The 13,256-nt window shown below is 42.5% G+C and overlaps 1 protein-coding gene across 5 annotated transcripts in view; it reads left to right on the top strand.

Moving 5' to 3' along the window:
• Positions 1–6,361: 6,361 nt before the first annotated feature.
• cabin1 (calcineurin binding protein 1) overlaps positions 6,362–13,256 on the top strand; it is a 148,073-nt gene continuing 141,178 nt past the window's right edge. For 3 of the 5 annotated variants that reach the window (XM_056246898.1, XM_056246896.1, XM_056246895.1), the window contains exons 1-2: positions 6,362–6,459; positions 7,581–7,625. In XM_056246898.1, coding sequence (XP_056102873.1) covers positions 7,623–7,625 — 3 coding nt within the window. In that variant the 5' untranslated portion in view covers positions 6,362–6,459; positions 7,581–7,622. The remainder of the gene's footprint in view (positions 6,460–7,580; positions 7,626–13,256) is intronic. The other 2 variants (XM_056246899.1, XM_056246897.1) reach the window with 1 other exon arrangement.

Genomic DNA, 13,256 nt, shown 5'->3' with positions numbered 1-13,256 from the left:
TTCGGCATCATTCCAACCTCTATCATCAGCAACACTTTCAAACAGAGAGAAAAAAAGTAGATTTTTTTCCTGTTAAATCTAGGTAGCAACTTGCTCATATTTGCAATATTTAATGCCTTAATTGAAACCAGTTGATCACCCGAGGAGTCAACACTAATACTCCCCATTTTCCCCTCGGCAACCAACTTTAAGCGTTCAGCTTCCTGAGCTAACTTAACCTCCTGAACTTTTTGCTCATAGCCTACTTAAATTTCTCAAAGTCCCTTTCACGCTCTCGTTTTTTAATTCTCATTTTTTCTAATTCAAGCTGTCTGTCCAGGTCACGTTCCCTACTCTGCATGTTAAAAATGTCTAACTGCTGCTCAAAAGTAAACCCACTCTGTACTCCCGTCATAACAAGCGGTGTTGACGTAGGCTATACGGTCTGGTGAAACCACTTCTTCTGATGGTGTATCTGCAGTTAAAATCATCCTCTCTACAAAACAACAAACTAAAATAATCTTTTTTTAATAAAAAACAGCATCACCGCTCTACCACCTAGCACAAGAGTTCACGTGGCTCTGATGGTCTAACCAGTCTCATTAATACCTGCTGGCAATTATAGTAAAAATCTGTTTTACCTCTAGTCATGCACAGCAGAAGTCGACCCCCTTTAAAGTCCCAATACTTTGACTGTCAGACTATATTTTCCTCTTCAGCCCCAGCAAATATTTACCAAATAATCAAAAAACAATCAAGTGTTCCATGGTGTCTTTATCCCCAATAATAATTTGAATCAAATTCATCATCACATCATCACCGGGCGGGCTTTTTAGGCGCGACGATATTTCTCCACAGTCCTCTTTCTTTTGACATGCTGGTCAGCTCTTCGTGCAGTCGTTCTTTATCTAGGTCTAGATGTTCGTAGTGCCGATAAACGTAATCCCTGTATGATATTCTTGGTCTACCCCGCCGGTTCGATGCGACTTCCGACTTGTAAAGAACATATATCTGCGCTGGTTCATTGTTTCCCATGCGAAGGCAGTGTCCCATGAACTGGTGCTGCCTTCTCCTGATGATGTCCCTAATTAGCTGTTGACCTGTCGTGTTGTACAGTTGTTCATTTGTCATGTGAGACTCCGCTTGGTTGATTCCCAGCATGATTCGGTAGCACTTTCTAGCAAAGATGTTTAGCTTTTCTTCAAGGGCTTGAGTGAGCGCCCATGATTCGCATCCGTAAAGAAGCACTGATATGCACGATGCATGGAATAGGCGCATCTTGAACTTTACATGCCGCTTGGGCGATCTCAAAATGGTCTTGAGTTTCGTGAATGCGACCCAAGCTAAAGCTATACGGTTGTTGACATCTTTTTCGGTCGACACTATGTATGATCCCAAGTACTTAAACTCGTCCGCGATTGCGATCGGCTTTCCATCAATTGACAGATTGGTCTTTATTTGGGATTTATTGTTTAGTTGGACTTGAACGGTTTTTTCAATACTTCAATCATTGAATCAAATTATAACTTACCAAATAATCAAACTCATCCAATTTCCTCTCACATAACTGTTTTAAGTCAAATCAATAATAAACGCAGCCCTGTTTAGTTCCGGTCTCTATGAAGCCCATCCTTCCGAAAAAACGCATTGTTCTCTGATTGATTTGCTGGACCATGTGTTGTGATTGGTCAACGGCTTTGAGCGTGTTTCAGAAATGTCATCCCTCTTAACGTAGCCGCAAGTTTCAACACAGTATCAACACAACTCATCTAGGCTTCGTCACATTTTTGGCATATTCTTTGGGCGGGAATTATTTAAATTAGGAATATTGTAACGTGTACGTTTCAGGAAGAAAACTCAAGACTACAATCGAGGTGTTTCAGGGAGTTCAGAATCTTCAGTCAACTTCAATATCATATCAGTCTATGTTAAAAACCTCTCACCCAACCCGACTTTTTGAACACCCTCTGTTATGTATACCAGTGGATAATGCAACCCACCCCCACCAATTGGGGGTTAATTCCAGCTGTCAAATATCTTTGCCCAGACTGCCAAAACAGGTAGGCTATGCTGCTAACAACTTTACAAATGATTACTGTCATCTACAATAACAGTATCTAAAGGGAATATGATTTTTAAAGATCATTAGGGCCCGAGCACCGATGGTGTGAGGACCCTCTTGGAATTGTATTGTTTATTGGTTATTTGTGTTTGTCCCTTGCCTCCCCCATGAACCGACTGTTACATCGATTCGAAGTCAGTGATGGAAGGTGTAGGAGGTGATTGGTGTCTTTTGCCTTTACAACAGCAAATACCACCACCTCATATACCTTTTTGGAGTAAAGGCTTTGGATCTGAAAAATGGTGAGGAAATAGGTAAGTACTTTAGGCATACGTTTTAAGCTGTTCTGTCCTGAGATGCTTTTAGGATGAGCTGTCCCTAGAAATATCCTCCTCTTATAGGACATTCAAAATGTGTAGAGCAGAGTTCCCCAGCACCAGAATTGTAAAACCATTGGTTTAGGCTACACACATTTCTCTCACACACAAACACACACACACACCTTAATTAGCACATGGATGAAATACACCCTGATAAGAATCACCTACACAATTAGGCTTGTCAACTTTATTTGTAGAAAAATACTGAATACAGGCCTACTGTATAAAAATCCAAGATGGCAGCCAAGCCAGTTTGTTGTTTGAATGTCACTGTATGAGGTCAGAGTTTTTGTTTTTATGTACGATTTTTTTTAAATCACATTTAAGCCTGAATGAGTGGTTCTCTCAAAAATAACATCACTCATTCCAATTTGGGATCTTTGGATGCTATATTTTTAGTAGATGTCACTGGATTGCCACAGAACTCGTGCCTTCAAAGGCAAAGGCCTTAGGCCTGTTTGGAATCCATCTGCTATTTTGTGTTCTGCTATTTTGAAGATTTATATTCTCAGTGGATTACAGCCTTCTTTTAAACCTGAATTACGGATTTGATCCTGTTGGATTTCTCCTGGCCTAGTAGTGCATGGACTATCAGAGCTGTGGACCCTGGTTGAGGCCTGAAGGTGAGGTTCTTTCTAAGAACAACATTTTTATGATCATTCCAGGATTTTTGATGAAAACTATTTATTTACTATCGTAACCTCAGTTCCCTGAGAGTAGGGAACGAGTATTGCGTAGCTATACACAGTGGGGAAACTCCTTTTCCTCGATTTACTGCAACTGCAACTGCACATCCAATGGCGCGGGCGACCCCTTGGTGGGCTCTGACGTGTAATGGCGTAATGCTAGCTCATTGGCGCACACGTCAGAGCCCACCAAGGGGGCGTGGCCTTAGCCTATATTATAATAGCCCCCCAAAAACGCCATTATAGCAGATTTCACTCCTTCAGCGACAACATCACGTCTCTGAAACCTTGAAAGCCTTCGCCATCGAACAAGCCCTTTTCAGCCTGAGCGAGCAGCACTCAGCGGACTACGCCTGCCGCCTTTCACCTGTGGTTATCCGGCGTCGACGCATATCCTTTCTTTATTGCTATCTGTGATTTTAAGAGCGAGAGCGTTGTTTCAAATGCCTCGCTCCTCTTGTGCTCCTCGGATGCAATCTGCACGAGGCCGACGGACACAGGAGCTGCATCTCATGCCTGGGAGTCGACCACGCCGAGACTGCACTCTCTGCCGGTAACACCGGCGACTGCTCTGTCTGTGAGAGCATGCCCATCTCTGTGCTGCGGACACGGCTAGCTCTATCGCAAGCCCACGACTGGCACGGAATCCACCCTATTAGCATAGCTCCTCCCCTGAGTGGGCTGTACACAGTCGGCCATGTTTATCTCCCCTCCACAGCATTTAACTGAAATGTATTCTTATTAAAGCTACTAAAGTTATTCAGTCAAGAGTAGTGAGTGATTATGCTTTTCTTTTGTTGTTTGATTCATATTAACAGCATAAACAGCAGTAGGTACTGTAAATTACGCTGCTTTCACTTTAAAGGTACACTGTGTAGTTTAAGTATTTTATTAGCTAAAATCAATGTCTTTATTCATAAATATGTCCTCATTGGTGTAAAATTACCTCTGCCAATGATCTGACTTATCCTCGTGAGCGAAGAATTTCTTATCTTTATTTACATTGGACGGGTAAGTCCATCGAGGCTTCCATGTCGTTACGCCATTTTGAAAAACTATAATAGCAGAGAGGGACAAAAAGCACTAGCCTACCTAAACGCGTTTCCACAACGTGTTTTCGTTCAGCGTCACGTGACTGAAACCAGCTGAAACGGGCAAGGAGATCAGTGAGAGGCGCTTGTCACTGTCCCGGCAAATCTGAAAGGCTGCACTGCACGGTACTTCATAATGCGGGATCATACTTATGCCGAGCCACAGGAGATGCTTTTTACAGTCTGTGATTCATACTGTAACATTCGTTTGTTCGTTGTGTCAAGTTGCAGTTTGTTTGAAATAACGAACCTCATCACCCGCAAGAAAACTTGATGAAGTGCTATTGGAAGACATGTTGTCATAGCTTCTTGGTATATAACTGCTACCGTAGTTGCAACACGCATTATAAAAAGCGAGGAGCTAGAGAGCACTATTCGTTTGAATGCAAAATACTATTTCACCGCTAGAAATTCCTACACAGTGTACCTTTAATACACAGATCTAATTTACACATGCTATTTCTTTCCCCTGCTGATTACATTCACAGACAAAACCAACTGTGTTTATGTGAACTTTGTGTGTATTTGACAGTTTAAGTGCAATAACTTAGTTTAATACTCATTTGACGCTCCGTCTGACATCCAGCTTTCTGTGCGCGAGCTTCGGGTGTAGGCGCTCTGAAAACTATATATATATCAGAAGTTTAGACTGATAAGGCTTTAAAACGCATGCAGATAATACACTTTCATGATGATGAAGAACTGCAATGTCACGTGAGCGTGAACACAATAGAGATGATAATCAAAACCAAACAGAAGTTTTAGTTTTTGTCAGAGTATCTGAGGCACGCGCTGTACAGACTCCGCCCTCTTCTGGAAAGTGGGCGGGGATCAAGCAGCTCATTTACATTTAAAGATACATGCACAAAAACACTATGATGCAAAAATGGGTATTTACAACATGGTGTGATAAATGATCTGTAGTGTATTTTGAGCTGAAACTTCACAGACATTCTGGGGACACCTGAGACTTATATTACATCTGGTAAAAAGGCGCATTATAGGTCCACTTTAAAGAAATTAATGTTTTTATAATATATTCAGCAAGGGTGCATTAATTTGATACGTGACAGTAAAGACATTACAAATGATATAGAAGTTTTCTATTTCAAATAAATGCTGTTCTTCTGAACTTTCTATTCATTAAAGGATTATGAAAAACTGTTTCGAACAAAATATGGAAATATTTCAGGCATGAATTACGGTTTCCACAAAAAAATATTAAGCTACACTATTGGTTTCAACATTGAAATTCAACATTCAACAGCATATTAGAATGATTTCTGAAGGATCACGACACTGAAGACTGGATTAATGGCAGTGCAATACATTGCTGTTTGCAGTATGAAATTTTCTTTAGTCTTTAATGGTTTTGCTGCTTTGCCAGGGTGATTTCTGATTCTGAAATACTATTCACACTTTATCATGAATTTTTTTTTTAAATCTCATGCAATTAGAAATTTGATTATCTTGAAAAATGAATGCTAATTATTTTAAACTATTTAAAATGATTCTTGATTCTGAAAACACCGATTTTCACTAGTTAAATATTCTAAGTAGTTTAAAGTAAACAACAACAATTAATTATTTGACAAACCGTTATTTGACTGTCTGTCAGTATTAACAATTGTGTATTGCAACATATTTTTGATTTCAAATGTAACATAAAATGAGCATTTAAAATGTAACATATTTAGATAAAGGTTACCATACAGAATGAAGTGTCATTAATGTCAGATACTAAATCAACAATTCTATTTAAAGTTGTGTTTAGAATATTCAGTTGAATATCAGATGAAAGACAGCAGCATCCCGATAAAAGAGATTATTCTGAATGTAAATGTATTCTATGACAAGCATGTGAATAGCCAATCTAAATATTTTACTGCCTGTATTTTAACGAAAGATGTTATAATAGCAACAATATGAATTCAAATTACCTATAGGTTTTAACGATAAACGTCTGAAATGTACATAATTCATGGAATTGTTGAATAATAACTTAATTAATTACAATAAGCATTACGTTTAGGAATAGAAGAGAAAAAAATCATCTTACCTCGCCTAACCTATTGTATATATACGGGGTAGCCTATACGTATATTCTTCAGACATTTGATTGAGAAACAGCACATTGAAAACTGAGTTACGACACGTCATTGGCTGTTTTCAGCCGCGCGTGCACGCACTCTCGTCCAATCAGAGCGCTCGACACTGACTTGAGTGACTCTCCTCCGACCAGAAGATCATGCGTGCAGCGGGTAAGCAAAAGCTCTCCATCAAAACAACATCCGTGCAAACACAATACACAACTTTACAGCTGAACCCCCTGCTTAAATATCCTACATTCCAGAAGCATTGGGAACATGGTGCGTTCAATAGAAATGCAGTAGCCTTGCCATGTCAGCTGTGCTTCTGCTGTTAGCATAGTTAGCATGTTGTTATTGAATGGGGTTTATAAACCGAGACAGTGCTATGCTATCAATAACCCAACCATTGTATTCGACACCAGCGGCTTTTTCATGTTTACGAAGCTTGTGAAGGATATGCTTAAGGTTCTTCCGTTTGTTTATCAAGATAACAATGACATTTCTTCTGATTCCAGGGGAAAGATGCTCCCTCAATAACAAAGTGCGTTTATTTGAGTGTTATTGAGAGTTTAGCATGTAAGTTACTGTCTGGGGAAATGGAAACATTGGTCCGTTTGGTCTTATCATCTTGTCCCATTATTAAAAACACCCTGTACTAAAAGCATGAAGTGAATTATGAAAGGCTGTGTAAGACAAGGAAGATTGTATTTATGCTGAGTTTACAGAGTTGTAACGCTATATACTATTTGCATGAAGTATAAATGGCAACAAATATAATCTTGTTTATTCTGCGAATAGGTGGACTTACAGTCACTCAAAATGTGTAAATGTAGTCATGTGTTATTTGTACTGTGTGTGTACATTTTCTGAAATTCCATTCACAATCTTATAAGAGTGTTATACAGATTGTCTCCACACCATCAGCATCTGTACTAGTTGATGCCACACTGGATCTTATGCTTTTACTGAAAAAATACCCTTTTCTGAATTGGGTACAATAGAGTAGACAGTGAAGAGGAACATCATTAAATGTGTTGAGATGTGATGATATTAGCCTTCAACTTATGCTATTAGATGTCAGTATTTGTTTATTTAGTATAGCGTGTAATGTAATAATTTATTATGTTACTTATTTGTAAAAAAAGTGAGACTTTATAATATTATAAACTAGCACTGATGCAACTAATTTATTAATTCATTTTTTAGTAGCCGACCAGCCGTGTAATATTATGGGGTCCTGATCCACTTTTAATTTCATAATTGTTTTTTTTTATAATGTTGCACCACAACAGATGCTGATGATCAGAGTGAATGATCCTTAATAAATAAGAAACATGGTAAGTCGCTCTATATGTTTTATGCTTGTATTAGGCTATATTAATTTAAACTTCCACATATGACCATTTGACCTGCTTTTGTCATGTGGTAGATCACTCACTCACTGACACTCACTCACTCACTCGCTGAAACTCACTCGCTCACTCACTCACTCGCTGAAACTCACTCACTCACTCGCTGAAACTCACTCGCTCGCTCACTCACTCGCTCACTCACTCACTCGCTGAAACTCACTCACTCGCTGAAACTCACTCACTCACTCGCTGAAACTCACTCACTCACTCGCTGAAACTCACTCGCTCGCTCACTCACTGACTCACTGATACTCACTCACTCACTCGCTGAAACTCACTCACTCACTCACTCACTGACACTCACTGACTTACTCGCTGAAACTCACTCACTTACTCACTCACTCGCTCACACAAACTCACTTGCTCACTCACTCGCTCACTCAATCACTCACTCGCTCACTGACTCACTCACTTATTCACTGAAACTCGCTCGCTCGCTCACTCACTCACACAAACTCACTCGCTCATTAGGGCTGGGTATCGATTCAGATGTTCAAATTCGATTCGATTTCGATTCACAAGCTCACAGTTCGATTCGAATATCGATTCCTGATTCGATTCTCGATTCGACTATAATGATTATAGATGTAATACAAATCTCAGTCTAAATATAATTTTTTAGACAATTTTTAATACATTGATCTCACCTAAATGTTTGTTTTTACAATGGGGTAATTTTTTTGTTAAGAGTTTATGCAACACATGGAAGCTTGATTTAAATCTTTGAATTAAACTGAAAAAAGTAGCACAAATAAATACAATAGAATAGGCCTAAAGACACAAATAAAGAAACATAAAAAGAAAAGTTTTGGGGTAGGTCAGAAATACTACAGAAACTGAATAAAGTAATCCAATGTAAAATAACACTGCATAGTCTTTTAGTCCTGACTGAATTAAATACATAGGCTATTAATTCTGATTCCTTACAATTAATGCTATATTATGTTGTTTTGAAAACAAAATTAATGACAGACACATATGGCTGCGTTCACTTTAAGAACTAGTGCACGGATCTATTACTAATAATACTGTCTGTCACACTGTTTTATGCTCATTTAAGACATAACCGACTGTCTTTACGAGGTTACTCACCAAGACCAGAGTTTTGACATCATTTTGCGTGTTTTTAACTGTTAAAGCGATATAATCCACGAAAAAGAACTTGTGTTACTGGCGAGCTGTTTGTGAGGCGGATTTAGGCTTTACTGTATGTGCACGCAGTGAAAAACATGCGCGAGTGCGCGAGCACTGGATAGTTTAAAATTGCTTGAATGTTTAAACTGGTAAAACTTTAAAAAGACGTGAAAATGATAAACGTTAGTTACGATGTAATGCTGGCCCGATTGTGCAAGTGAATCATGTCCCGACTCCTAAACACGAGTGTGTATCGACGCCTGCAGCGCTTGACGCTTGCCTCGTGCAGAGAGAGAGAGAGAGAGAGAGAGAGAGAGACGCAGCACCGCGAGCCCTGAATATGGAAAAAATCGATTCGTGGCCGTTGAGAATCGATTTTGAATCGAACACATTTTAAAAAACGATTAATCGAAAAATCAATTTTTTTTGCCCAGCCCTATCGCTCACACAAACTCGCTCACTGATACTCACTCTCTCGCTCACACAAACTCACTCTCTCGCTCACACAAACTCACTCTCTCGCTCACACAAACTCACTCACTCGCTCACAGAAACTCACTCACTCGCTCACACAAACTCACTCACTCGCTCACACAAACTCACTCACTCGCTCACACAAACTCACTCACTCGCTCACACAAACTCACTCACTCGCTCACACAAACTCACTCACTCGCTCACACAAACTCACTCACTCGCTCACACAAACTCACTCACTCGCTCACAGAAACTCACTCACTCGCTCACACAAACTCACTCACTCGCTCACACAAACTCACTCACTCGCTCACACAAACTCACTCACTCGCTCACTGATACTCACTCACTCGCTCACACAAACTCACTCACTCGCTCACACAAACTCACTCGCTCGCTCACACAAACTCACTCGCTCGCTCACACAAACTCACTCGCTCGCTCACACAAACTCACTCGCTCGCTCACACAAACTCACTCGCTCGCTCACACAAACTCACTCACTCACTCGCTCACACAAACTCACTCACTCACTCGCTCACACAAACTCACTCACTGACTCGCTCAGACAAACTCACTCGCTCACTCACACAAACTCACTCACTCACACAAACTCACTCGCTCACTAACTCACTCACTCACTGACTTACTTGCTGAAACTCACTCACTCACACAAACTCGCTCACTCATTCACTGATGCTCGCTCGCTCACACAAACTCACTCACTCGCTCACACAAACTCACTCACTCGCTCACACAAACTCACTCACTCGCTCACACAAACTCACTCACTCGCTCACACAAACTCACTCACTCGCTCACACAAACTCACTCACTCGCTCACACAAACTCACTCACTCGCTCACACAAACTCACTCACTCGCTCACACAAACTCACTCACTCGCTCACACAAACTCACTCACTCGCTCACACAAACTCACTCACTCGCTCACACAAACTCACTCACTCGCTCACACAAACTCACTCACTCGCTCACACAAACTCACTCGCTCGCTCACACAAACTCACTCGCTCGCTCACACAAACTCACTCACTCGCTCACACAAACTCACTCACTCACACAAACTCACTCTCTCGCTCACACAAGCTCGCTCGCTCGCTCACACAAACTCACTCACTCACACAAACTCACTCGCTCACACAAGCTCGCTCGCTCGCTCACACAAACTCACTCACTCGCTCACACAAACTCACTCGCTCACTGACTCACTCGCTCACACAAACTCACTCACTCGCTCACACAAACTCACTCACTCGCTCACACAAACTCACTCACTCGCTCACACAAACTCACTCTCTCGCTCACACAAACTCACTCTCTCTCTCGCTCAGACAAACTCACTCGCTCGCTCACACAAACTCACTCACTCACTCACTCACTCACACAAACTCGCTCACACAAACTCGCTCACTCTCTCACACAAATCTCGCTCACACAAACTCGCTCACACAAACTCACTCACTCACTCACACAAATCTCGCTCACACAAACTCGCTCACTCTCTCGCTCACACAAACTCACTCACTCTCTCGCTCACACAAACTCACTCACTCTCTCGCTCAGACAAACTCACTCGCTCGCTCACACAAACTCACTCACTCACTCACTCACTCACACAAACTCACTCGCTCACTAACTCACTCACTCACTGACTTACTTGCTGAAACTCACTCACTCACACAAACTCGCTCACTGACTCGCTCACTCATTCACTGATGCTCGCTCGCTCACACAAACTCACTCACTCGCTCACACAAGCTCGCTCACTCACTCACACAAACTCACTCACTCACACAAACTCACTCACTCGCTCACACAAGCTCGCTCGCTCGCTCACACAAACTCACTCACTCGCTCACACAAACTCACTCACTCGCTCACACAAACTCACACTCTCTCGCTCACACAAACTCACTCACTCTCTCGCTCACACAAACTCACTCACTCTCTCGCTCACACAAACTCACTCACTCGCTCACACAAACTCACTCACTCGCTCACACAAACTCACTCACTCTCTCGCTCACACAAACTCACTCTCTCGCTCACACAAACTCACTCTCTCGCTCACACAAACTCACTCTCTCGCTCACACAAACTCACTCACTCGCTCACACAAACTCACTCACTCACTCGCTCACACAAACTCGCTCACTCTCTCGCTCACACAAACTCGCTCACTCTCTCGCTCACACAAACTCACTCACTCTCTCGCTCACACAAACTCACTCACTCACTCGCTCACACAAACTCACTCACTCTCTCGCTCACACAAACTCGCTCACTCTCTCGCTCACACAAACTCACTCACTCTCTCGCTCACACAAACTCACTCACTCTCTCGCTCACACAAACTCACTCAACTCACTCGCTCACACAAACTCACTCACACTCTCGCTCACACAAACTCACTCTCTCGCTCACACAAACTCACTCAACTCACTCGCTCACACAAACTCACTCACTCACTCTCTCGCTCACACAAACTCACTCACTCGCTCACACAAACTCACTCACTCTCTCGCTCACACAAACTCACTCACTCTCTCGCTCACACAAACTCACTCACACAAACTCACTCACTCTCTCGCTCACACAAACTCACTCACTCTCTCGCTCACACAAACTCACTCTCTCGCTCACACAAACTCACTCACTCTCTCGCTCACACAAACTCACTCACTCTCTCGCTCACACAAACTCACTCTCTCGCTCACACAAACTCACTCTCTCGCTCACACAAACTCACTCTCTCGCTCACACAAACTCACTCACTCGCTCACACAAACTCGCTCACTCTCTCGCTCACACAAACTCGCTCACTCTCTCGCTCACACAAACTCACTCACTCTCTCGCTCACACAAACTCACTCACTCACTCGCTCACACAAACTCACTCAACTCACTCGCTCACACAAACTCACTCACACTCTCGCTCACACAAACTCACTCTCTCGCTCACACAAACTCACTCAACTCACTCGCTCACACAAACTCACTCACTCTCTCGCTCACACAAACTCACACAAACTCACTCTCTCGCTCACACAAACTCACTCACTCTCTCGCTCACACAAACTCACTCACTCTCTCGCTCACACAAACTCACTCACTCTCTCACTCACACAAACTCACTCACTCTCTCGCTCACACAAACTCACTCACTCTCTCACTCACTCTCTCGCTCACACAAACTCACTCACTCTCTCGCTCACACAAACTCACTCACTCTCTCGCTCACACACTCACTCACTCTCTCGCTCACACAAACTCACTCACTCTCTCGCTCACACAAACTCACTCACTCTCTCGCTCACACAAACTCACTCACTCTCTCGCTCACACAAACTCACTCACTCTCTCGCTCACACAAACTCACTCACTCTCTCGCTCACACAAACTCACTCACTCTCTCGCTCACACAAACTCACTCACTCTCTCGCTTACACAAACTCACACACTCTCTCGCTCACACAAACTCACACACTCTCTCGCTCACACACTCTCTCGCTCACACAAACTCGCTCTCTCGCTCACACAAACTCACTCACTCTCTCGCTCACACAAACTCACTCACTCTCTCGCTCACACAAACTCGCTCACTCTCTCGCTCACACAAACTCACTCTCTCGCTCACACAAACTCACTCTCTCGCTCACACAAACTCACTCTCTCGCTCACACAAACTCACTCTCTCGCTCACACAAACTCACTCACTCAAACTCACTCACTTTCTCGCTCACACAAACTCACTCACTCAAACTCACTCTCGCTCTCTCGCTCACACAAACTCGCTCACTCTCTCGCTCACACAAACTCACTCACTCTCTCGCTTACACAAACTCACACACTCTCTCGCTCACACAAACTCACACACTCTCTCGCTCACACACTCTCTCGCTCACACAAACTCGCTCTCTCG

Source organism: Rhinichthys klamathensis, unplaced genomic scaffold (assembly GCF_029890125.1).
Source record: "Rhinichthys klamathensis goyatoka isolate OS25496 unplaced genomic scaffold, OSU_Roscu_1.1 h1tg000040l_1, whole genome shotgun sequence".
In the NCBI taxonomy this organism is placed as follows: Eukaryota; Metazoa; Chordata; class Actinopteri; order Cypriniformes; family Leuciscidae; genus Rhinichthys; species Rhinichthys klamathensis.
The sequence above is the reverse complement of the archived record's forward strand: the minus strand, read 5'-3'. Positions and strand labels throughout refer to the sequence as shown.